Raw genomic sequence first — 10,767 nt, 5'->3', positions numbered from 1 at the left:
ATATGTCCACGCATATCTAGATGGAGAATTCTGCTCAGAGCTGCAGAATGCTCTGATGGACGCTGTGTCTTTTGGCTAGCTCCATTTCAAGATGCCAAACTGGACTTGCACATAAGAAAAACTGGGAGAGGTTTGTGGGCAAAAGAGTGACGATTTTCTTTGTGAGACCTATGCTTTACACTAGAAATCACATTTCAGAAATTGCTGCAAGGAACTTTTGAGATCTATTTTCAAAATGAAAATGGAGGCCCAGAGAACCTAAAATGATTAGCCTACATAAATGGCAGAACCAGGAGCCTAGATTTTCTCCTTTGCCCAAGGAAGACTAAGAATACATTCCAGTCAGCAAGTTTCCAAAATAAATGACCAATGTGTCTATCACCTCTTCTAAGAGGTCACCCAACACTCTGAAGGATGCTTCCCTTATATCTCTCTGCTGTGTATATCAAGAGTGAGGTTTACTGAATGAGGTGGGGCTACAGGAGAAGTTTACCAGATGGTTTGGTAATGTGAGGCCTGCCACCTGTTTTCGCTGGAAGGGGATATCATCCACTTTCATTACCTACCTGTTCACTGACTTATCAGCAAAGGAAGCAATGATGCTGATGACATCTCCCTTTCAAGCATATTATAATTTGTAAAGAATGGTCATGTCCATCTCCTTACTTGCCTTCCTTCCCAGTTCTGAGAAGGTATCTTGAGTAGGATTAATTCCCAGTTACTGAGGTTCAAAGCTGAAAAGTGAATTGCCAGCTTTCTAAAGAGGAGTGTAATAATAATTTTTAAAAAGTCAAAAACAATAGCATCTTCTCCTCATTTGGAATTTTTTCTCCAAGAAATTCTGAACATACTATCCTTATACTTTTATTCCCTAAAATCTTAAATGTCGTCTCTTCAGAAAGGCCTTTCCTGTCCACATAATACTAAAAGCTAACATTCACATTGCATTCAGTCTGTACATGATATTGTTTAAGCCCTTCCTATATTCTAACTTTATTAAACCTCAGTACAGGCCTATAAGCTAAGTGCTATTCTTATCATCTGCATACAATATGATGACAGTTATTATCTCCATATAGAAGCCGGAAAAACTGGAGCATAGGAAGGATTAATAACTTTACGAAGTCACACTATGAGCAATAGAGCCTGGACTTAAACTCTGGCCACCTGGTGCTGGAATTTGCACGCTTTACCTCTACTATATTGCCAACCTGAAGAAGGCCTCTTCCACTCCATTTTTCTTACAGTACCCTTTCTTTCCCTTTTAGGCACAAATCACACTTTTCAATTAGGATTTGCTCATTTATATATATTTTGTTTGTCTCTGTCAGGCTGTAAGCTCCATGAGGGCAAGGATAATATCTGTCTCATTCACATTGTAAGTGCTATGTAACTATTCATTGAATAAATGAAGAAATGTATGCTTGTGGGCACCATTAATTCTTCAACAAACTTTTAAAAATTAATTTTAGGGGTGCCTGGCTGGCTAAATCTATAGAGCATTTGACTCTTGATCTTGGGGTTGTGGGTTCAAGCCCCATGTTGGGTGTAGAGATCACTTAAAAATAAAATCTTTAAACAAAATTAAAAAAAATTAATTTTGGGGTGCCTGAGTGGCTCAGTTCGTTGGGAGTCTGACTCTTGATTTCTGCTGCAGTCGTGATCTCAGAGTTGTGAGGTTGAGATTTTAAAGATTTTATTTATTTATTATTTATTGAGACTTGGACAATTTTATTTTAAAGTAATCTACACACCCAATGTGGGGCTCGAACTCACAACCCCAAGATCAAGAGGACCAGCCCAGGGTCACTTGGACAACAAGTATTATTGAGTACTTGCTACTGTTGGATTATATAAGTCTCCTAACTGGTCTCTCATCTGCAACCATTGCCTAATACCGTCTCATACAGCAGCCAGTGTGATGCTTTTTAAATCAGTTAACACATGTTACTCCTCTGCTCAAAACCCTGCAGTAACTCCCCATTAGATTAAAAGTAAAAAAGTTCTTTTCTCTCATCCCTTCTCCTCTTGCTCCCACCACACTAATCTTGTCATTTCCAAGATTCCATCTAGATATGCTTCCATCTTAGGGCCTCTGTGTCAGCCTCTTCCCTATGACTGCCCTCAAGCATCTGAATGGCTAACTCCCCTACCTCTTTTTTGGTTCTTATAATGTATCACGCCATCTCCCTTACACCACTGCTTTTTTCCTTCTCTCTAGCACTTATCACTTCCTAATATGCTATACAGTTATTATTTTATATTCTGCCTCCTCTTCTAGAATGTAGTTACAGATTGAGGATAGGGATCTTTGTCTATTTTGCTTGCTGAATATCCTGAGTGCCTACAACTGTACCTGGCATATAGTTGGTGTTCAATAACTAGCTGTTAAATGAACGACTGTTGAAGTTAAACTAAGTGCCAGGTCCTGTTTTCTGCACTGGGGGTAGAACAAAAGACTCCCTGCCCTCATGAGACTCATACTGAAGCATACTTAAACCAGGTAGACCTGTATTCCGGTGTGTGCTCCCCTGCCTAGTTCCTGCGAGTTATGGGGCAAGTTACTAACCTCTCTGCACCTTGCTTTCCTATCAATTGTTAATGAGGATTAAACGGAAAAACAGCACTTATATAGCATTTAGCATGAGATACCCTTAATCATTGCTTCCCTTCCCTCCGGGGCTGCAAGAGGTTAACTACCGCCAGGCTTACCCAATTTTTAACTGAAGATACTCTGGTGAGAGAATGCTTAACAGGGTGGAAGTGAGAAACCGAGGAATGACTAAGGGTCATTTACTTTTTTTTTTTTTTTTTTTGCATCGGGAAAGCCTCGCTGGGCCCACAGAAGTGAAAGTCTAAAGGAAGGGAAGAGGAGAAACAGTGGGGTAACTGGCCACTACTGAAAACTACAAATCCCAGTACTCCCCGCGGCAGAGAACTCCGGGTCCCAGCAGGTTTCACTGTCTGGACCAGGGGTGCCTCTAGGGACCTGCATTCTGGGTTCAGCAGGAGAGAGCGTGGGGCGTGCGGAGGCAGCGGGGAGAATCGGGTCAAGTTTTACGCCGCTGCGCAGACGCCTCTCACGGGCCGGACGTGACGTAGGAAGAGTTCCGGCTTCGGCCTCCGCCGCTGCCGCCGCCGCTACTAGAGCCGCCGCCGCTGCCGCCGCCGCCGTAGGGGCTTGTTATTTCTAAAATGGCGCCCCTAGACTTGGACAAGTATGTGGAGATAGCGCGGCTGTGCAAGTACCTACCGGAGAACGACCTGAAGGTGAGCCCAGCCGGAGCGGGAGCGCTGCTTGCGGGGCTCGCCCCTTCCGGCAGTGGGGCGCCCGCCGGCCCGCCCTTCCTCTCTCCGCGGGACCCCCGCCGGCATCCCGTCCTGTCCGGTCCTGGTGGTGGGCCTAACGCGGGGCGAAGCGACCCGGTCCGACCAGGCGTCACGAGGAGAGCGGGGGGAGCCCGAGTCTCCCGAATGCTGTCCCGGTTCCCTCCGTGGGGATCCCAAGGGATGTCGCGGCCTCTGCCCCAAGGTTGCCCCTCCTGGCCTTCGGGTTACCCCAGGGCTCTGAGCCCTGACAGCTTTGCGTGGAGGACTCCTCTCCGCTTACCCCGACCCCGGTCTCCCGGAGGCCGACCGAGCCCCCCGGACAGTGCCCTCGGCAGGGGTCATCTTCCAGAGGTGGTGACAGGAGCGCGGGGTGGCCGGCGTCTGACAGGAGATGCCGCCGTCTCCCGGAACCCTGCGGAAGGGGAAGACGGTGGGCCAGAGCGGTCTGGTAGTGATGTCAGAGAACGTCAGGTTGTCCCTCTTTCCGTGCCCCTCGTCCCAAATTGCTTGTTAGGAGTGTTGCTTTAGTTCTGTTAATTCAGATGTGAACCCGTTTTCCAGTACGTTGTTGAGCTAATTTCAGTGGATAAAGTAGGAGGCCCTCAATACAAATACTTTTCTGCCTCTTAAGTTGTTTCCTCATAATCCCTTCTTAACTGAAGATTTCCTTTTCTTGGTTTCCCAAAGGAGATGAGTTGTTTCTTGCAACTGCCTAGCCCAAGTAACAATAAATGTATGCATGGGTAAAGGAATGAATGTAAGAGAAAAGGAATGTACGTTTTTGGTATATTGCTTTCCTGAGAAGTGTTTTTATGCACAGCGCTTAGGTGTCTGACAGTGTTCAGCGGTTAGTGCTAGTGCCTGTTTTACTTGTTCAATTAGCTTTGATTTGCTCTGTGGTAAGTGGGTAAACTGTTGGTAGTTTTGAGGTTTTTTTTTTCCCTCTTTAGTCTGTGGATGTAAAGCAATTTATCTTTGTAAATTCTTTCTCTTAAGGAAGAGATTACTGTTTTTTTTCTTTTGCTCTGTTCATACAGGAAGTTGATATTAAACATCAGTCAACAAGTATGCAAATGTTTAAGGTCACACCAGCTCTCATGGATGTAACTTAATTGTACTTACGTGTTAATTACATGTGCTATACCATAGGGGAATCATTCTTGTGCATTTTCCCCTTTTTAATAGGATACTTTGATTAAAATGAGGACAAAACCAGTACTAGCAATGTAGCTTTTATTCATGCTTATCTCAGTCCTTCAGACGTTAGTTTTGTGGCTTCCTTCAGTTTGTATGCTTTTTTAAGGAACTGAGGATACAACCAACATTGGGACCTAATTTATGGAAAACTAGCCAGATGTCTTTTGGTAGTGTTAATTCCATAGATCAAGTTGATTTTCTCGTATCAGTGATTTGATGTGGAATTTTCTGTTTTTTAGCACATGTAAAGCTGTTTTGAGCTTTGTGTTTTTAATGAATAAAATGTTGCTTATTATTACAGTCTGTCTTGATATTAACTTGAGATTGGCTGTATGATTTGGAAGATAATCAGTTGGATTTTCTTTAGGTCTCTTAGTTTGGATTTCCTTCCCACCCTAAGGAAATATAGGTATTAAACCATTTCATTTCTCTTGCAACACTATTGGGCTGTACTTAGTGTATATCTGTTTCTTAATAAACTTTTTTTCCTTCAATCTTCTGGACAACTAGCGGGGGAAAAAATTCTGAATTTTTCTCTATAAGTGGAGGCTTTTCTTTGTCTTGGAAATGATTTTATCAGATGAGTTTAGTTGTGCTGTTCGTGTCTGCTGTATTTTTAAAGAAATTTAATTTTGTTTCTACTTCTTGGCATGAAATAGAAACTAAAATTAGACAAGCCAAGAACGTATTCCAGGAGCACCTTTTCTGAGGCTTTAGAGCCAAAATAAAAGATCAGAGGAAGAAAAATCACTGGAGCCATTTAATGGTCATAATGGAAAAGATTTGTTCTGGTAGAAAAGAAGACAGTTCACCTGTGTTTTTTAATTGACTAGAAGTTGTAGGTACTAAATAAAATAATAAGTGCATAGGATGTTCTACATCTAATTATGATTTCTCTATATCTAAATTGGAAGTGGTCAAATCATTAGTACTGGATTGAATCTGCATAACTGTTTTGTAGGAATAAAGATGAAATATATGAAAGAGAGTGGTCCAAAACATAACCTTTCTTAAAAAAGAGCTCAAATGGTTCTCATCCACAATAAAGATTTCAGAGAGGATCATAGGAGATAGAGATTCCGTATCTGGCCAAGTGGAAGAATGAATGATAAAAGGCAGGTGGATTGAATACTTAAGAATTTTTGTGGGGGAAGGGTTCTATAACTTGGGGATTGTTTGATCTCTTGGACAGTTCTTAAAGGTGACGTGTAAAGAAATTGCACAAGGAATTGTGCAATTCTATAATAACCACTTTTATGAATTAATAGTTAATGTAATCTTTTTGGAACTCACTTTTATGTTTAGTCTGAGCCATCTCTGAGTTCTTCATATAAGGCTACTTGTTCAGCAAAATTGTACCTTTGCTTGAAATGCCTCCATAAAGCTTCAAAACTTCTCCTTTGCTTTTTTTTTTTCTGAGATTTAGTGAATAGCCTCATTCCAGACTCTACCTGATTTTATAGATTCTCATCATATATGATAGTCTTAATCCTTCCAGACTTACAATCTGTTCGTCTACTCACTCACCTTAGTGCTTGTTTCATTGATCGTTCTGTTTACCCAAGTTGTTTTTTTTGTTGTTGTTGTTGTATCTTTTTCAGGTACTGTAAGGAAAACTGAGCACCGTGTGGCAGTTAGGGACATACTGTGACATTATATAGGCTAGAAGAGTGTTGTCAGTGTTTTCAAGACGCTTTCTGATAATACCCAGCATTTTGTTTCTTGGGCCACAGGATCACATTCCCCTATGTCTCGTGAAACTAGTCTACAACAGTGCTGTCTGGTAGAAATAAAATGCTCAGAAACATGAACCTCGAATTGTCACATTTTAAACAAATAGGAACAGTTGAAATTAATTTTAGTAATATTTTATTTAACCCAACTGCAACATGTAATCAGTATAAAATTATTAATGTAATATTTTGCCCTTTTTTTGGTACTGTCTGTGAAATGTGTGTATTTTACTTTTATGACACATCCCAATTCGGACTAGCCACATTTCAGGTGCTCAGTAGTTACATGTGGCTGTAGGCGTGCTATGGGAAGGTGCACATCTCTATGACTCCCTAGTCGCTTTACTAGAATTTCAGAGCTAAGAGAGAATCAGAGTTCTAGTTCCATACCCTTCTTACTTTACTGAGGTTATACTGAGCTGCACAGAGTTTATGGTCTGCCCGAGGATGTGCACCTAATCAATGACCATATAACTGTCCAGGGTTCACATCTATAACTACCATTTGTGTTTCCTCTATATAGTACCCTCCATGCCCCTTTTGAGCTCTGTCTCAGATGCCACTTTCTCCATGCAGGGCTACTGGATTCCGCTGTCAGAATTATTAGCAATGATTAGAATGTACATAGCTGCTTACAGTTTTCCGAGTACCTTCATGTTCATTCTATCATTTACACAATCCTTGTGTAAGGCAGAACAAATATCAGAGCAGGACTTGAGGTTTATGTGGGTTTTGCCACAGTGACTCAGTGATATATACCTGCATTTATTTGCTATTAAAAATTCCCACTTTTGGGGCACCTGGGTGGCTCAGTTGGCTAAGCATCTGACTCTTGATCTCAGCTCAAGTCTTGAGCTCAGGGTGGTGAGTTCAAGCCCCTGGTTGGGCTCCATGCTGGGCATGGAGCCTGCTTAAAAAAAAAAAATTCTCATTTTGTTCCATTTTACCACTCTGTGTTGTATGATTGCAAATATGTCTGTCTCTGTCAGACTACAAGCTTCTTGAGGGCCAGGATCATGTTTGTTTATTTTTGTGTTCTCCATAGTCTTAGAACACTGTCTTGTATGTGATAGACGAACAGTTAAGGTTTGTTGAATCTAATTGTATACTGTTTTACCACAAACATTTCTTCACATGCCTCCTTTTGTCAAGTACTGTTCCCTATGGGTGCTAGGGATAGAATCTGATACTTCTCTGTGAGGGGCTCCCAATATAGTAAAGGAGATAGAGAGGTAAACAAATGATTGTTGCATGGTGTGTTAGGTGCTATAACAGAGGGTTCGTTCAGCATATTGGGGAATGTATTAAAAGTTTCACCAAGGAGGAAAATGAGAGGATGAGCAGAGTGTGTTCAGGTAGACAAAACAGGAAGGAGAGAATGTGGTAGCAGAATAAATACCATATGCAATAGTATAGCTTAATCTGAAAGAACATCGTTGGTTCAGGGAACTTTAAGTAGTTTGGTGTGGCTGGAGGTGGTGCTGGGAAGGCAGGCAGCGGCCAAATCATGGAAGACTAGGCTGATAAACTTGGATTTTTATCTTTTAGGTGGTACATAAATAGGCACTTTGTTGTTGTTTTAAGATTTTATTTATTTATTCGACACAGAGAGACAGCGAGAGAGGGAACACAAGCAGGGGGAGTGTGAGAGGGAGAAGCAGGCTTCCCGGGGAGCAGAGAGCCTGATGTGGGGGCTCGATCCCAGAACCCTGGGATCATGACCTGAGCCGAAGGCAGACGCTTAACAGCTGAGCCACCCAGGCGCCCCCGGATAGACACTTTGAAATGCTTTTATATTTTAGGGAAAAACAAATCATACTGTGACTTTGGGATGTTGTTTAAAATGTAGCTAACTGAGGTGCCTGGGTGGCTCGCTGAGTTAAATTTCTGCCTTCAGCTTGGGTCGTGATCTCAGGGTCCTGGGATCAGGCCCCATGTTGGGCTCCCTGCTTGATGGGGAGTCTACTTCTCCCTCTCCCTCTGCCCCTTCCTCCACTTGTGCGCGTGCGCTGTCTCTCTCTCTCAAATAAATAAATAAAATATTTAAAAAAATTTAAGAAAATAAAATGTAGCTAACTAAAAAGAAAAGTAGATTCAAAGAAAACTATTACAGGGATACATTGTTGTATGTGGTAGGAATATGACAAAAATCATAAAGATGATATCTGAATAGAGTTTTGGAAACACTGCCGTAGACAGAGGAGTGCTCTTGAGAAATTTTTAAGAGGACTGTTACAGTAGGTTTTAGAAATATGATTCTGGCAGCATTTGTGGACCATGGTTTGGAATGGGCAAAAATGTCATAGAAGCAGTAGGCCAGGTGACATGAGAATTTAAAGTAAGGCAGTGACAAGTGATCGTGGTGTTTAAAAGGAGATGGGGACTCCTGGCTGGCTCAATTAGAAAAGCATGCGACTGGATCTCTGGGTCGTTAGTTCAAGCTTCATGCTGGGTGTACAGATTACTAAAAAAACAAAAAGAAAACAAAAAAACTTTAAATAAAAGGAGATGAAGAAGGTATACTACGCCCTGTTGACAGGTTAGGTCTAGGTTATGAGGAAGAGAGAAAAGTTCAGTGTAATCTCAGTTTCTAGCATAGATTACTTAGTAAATACTGTAACTAGATTAAAGAATGCAAGGGAGTTTGGTTTGCACTGTACTTGGTTTGAGATGCTGCCAAGTCAAGATTTGAGGTCGAGATGTCCAGGTATCTTTTGGATTCACAGGCTGGTTAGGTAACAAATATTTATTGACTTTCAGATGTGCTCTAGACACTAATAGCTCTAATAGTAGTAAACTCAGAAGAGAGGCCTATACCACTGATTCTCAACTGGGGGTGATTGTGCCCCTGAGAAGATATTTGGCAGTGTCTGGAAACGTTTTTGATTGTCACAGCTAGGGAGTTGCCATGGGTATGTATTGGGTATAGAGGCCAGATATGATCTGAAACATCCTATAATGCATAGGACAGCAGCCCCTTGCAAGAAAGAATTATCGTAGTGCCATGGCTGAGAAACTCTGGCTTAGACTGAAGATATGGTTGTTTCCTTTTGAACTGTAAGGGTGTGAATATTATTATCATCTTGGATTCCAGCTCCTCATCCCCAGTGTTTTGTATTATAGTAGGAATTCTATACAAAGGCTATATAAAAAAATAATTTTATATAGAATTTTATTTCTTAAGCCAAGAGATTTTATAAATACTAGTATGTTAAAGTAAGTAAAGGAAATGGTAGGTTTTAGATAGTAGGGTCAGCTAAACAAAGAATCACAAAAATTCAAAACCTGGTGTATTTGAGGGACAAGAGGGGACAGAGACATAGGAGCAGAGAATAGAATGGAATCCTGAGTATCTTGAAGAAAAGGTAGAGAAGGGAAATAGAGTCTTCTAAGAAGGGGGCTATGAACTCCTATTTGTTCAAGGATTAGGAACTAAATTGGGCACCGTGGGGAGAGATGGGTATAGTTTGCCCTAAAATTGGGTAAGATTGAGAATCTTGCCTCAGTGACTGTTTTGGAGCAGTAAGAGAAACCACACTTCATACAAACTAAACAGTAGAACAAAGCTGTGAAGGGCTTTGGAAGAAAGGACCACATGTCTTCATGGCAAGGCTGGGCTCCCTGAGCACTGTGTATGTATTTGTTTGACTTATGTAGAATTTGTATTGAGATTTCTTGGACTTATTTTTGTGTGTGCTTGGTTTGGACTTGTAAGGCTACTGTTGAACAGGGGAGATGAGAGGCAATGGCTTTGGCTTAGAGACTCAACTCCCTAAATCCTCAGTTGGGACTGCAGAAGTGGCAGTGACAGGAGACAGCTGTTATTTTACTCAAGGTAGTGTGCCTGGTCTTGGGTTGAAGTTGCTGCCTAAGTAGTTTACATTTGTTCTCTAGACACTTAGCAGTTTTGAGATTGGCAAGGTTTCACAGTTCTTGAGTTTATGGTCTACTGTTACTTCCAGGTCAGCACTGGGGGGTGTGGGCCTGTCACCAGGGGTGACTTGCAGTTCAAGGGGCATTTATGGGCTAGGAGAGCCAGACATATATGGGTGCAAATTCTAGCACATTCACATATGGGAATCATGAGTCCCTCAGGAATTTGTGCTGTGATTAGTTTCAAAATGTTTATTTGTTCCAAAAAGGATATAGAATGGTTTACAAAGGTGTATTCAATATAGCAAGATAAATTACATATAGAATAAGTAAGAAAAATGAAGCAAAGAGAATGTAAAGATAGGAAACCAAGATGGAGCCAGCAGTAAAAGTAAAAATTGTATATAAAATAAAAGCTGTGATGATCGGATTACTTCTTTGAGATTAAACCCTACGTTTTCAAGGAGTCTACTGAAAGATAGAAACTGATCAACTAAAAAATTCACCAAGTCTAAAAGATGACAAACTCAAGCTTCTCAGGAAATCACATCTATCCTTGATAGAGCCAGAGACGTTCCTCCCCTGGGTCCTCCTTGAAGGTAACTGTTCAATAACAGCATCCTATGCATCTTGT

The 10,767-nt window shown here is 41.4% G+C and overlaps 1 protein-coding gene across 3 annotated transcripts in view; it reads left to right on the top strand.

The window, feature by feature from the left end:
• The first annotated feature begins 2,934 nt into the window (after positions 1–2,934).
• The window catches only part of PPP6C (protein phosphatase 6 catalytic subunit), a 35,357-nt gene continuing 27,524 nt past the window's right edge, over positions 2,935–10,767 (top strand). Inside the window, exon 1 of one of the 3 annotated variants that reach the window (XM_026513956.4) lies at positions 2,935–3,270. In XM_026513956.4, the coding sequence (XP_026369741.1) occupies positions 3,196–3,270 (75 nt within the window). In that variant the 5' untranslated portion in view covers positions 2,935–3,195. The remainder of the gene's footprint in view (positions 3,271–10,767) is intronic. The other 2 variants (XM_057313757.1, XM_057313756.1) reach the window with 2 other exon arrangements.

Source organism: Ursus arctos, unplaced genomic scaffold, assembly GCF_023065955.2.
Source record: "Ursus arctos isolate Adak ecotype North America unplaced genomic scaffold, UrsArc2.0 scaffold_18, whole genome shotgun sequence".
Lineage (NCBI taxonomy): Eukaryota > Metazoa > Chordata > Mammalia > Carnivora > Ursidae > Ursus > Ursus arctos.
Note: the sequence above shows the minus strand (reverse complement) of the source record. Positions and strands in the feature narration are given on the sequence as shown.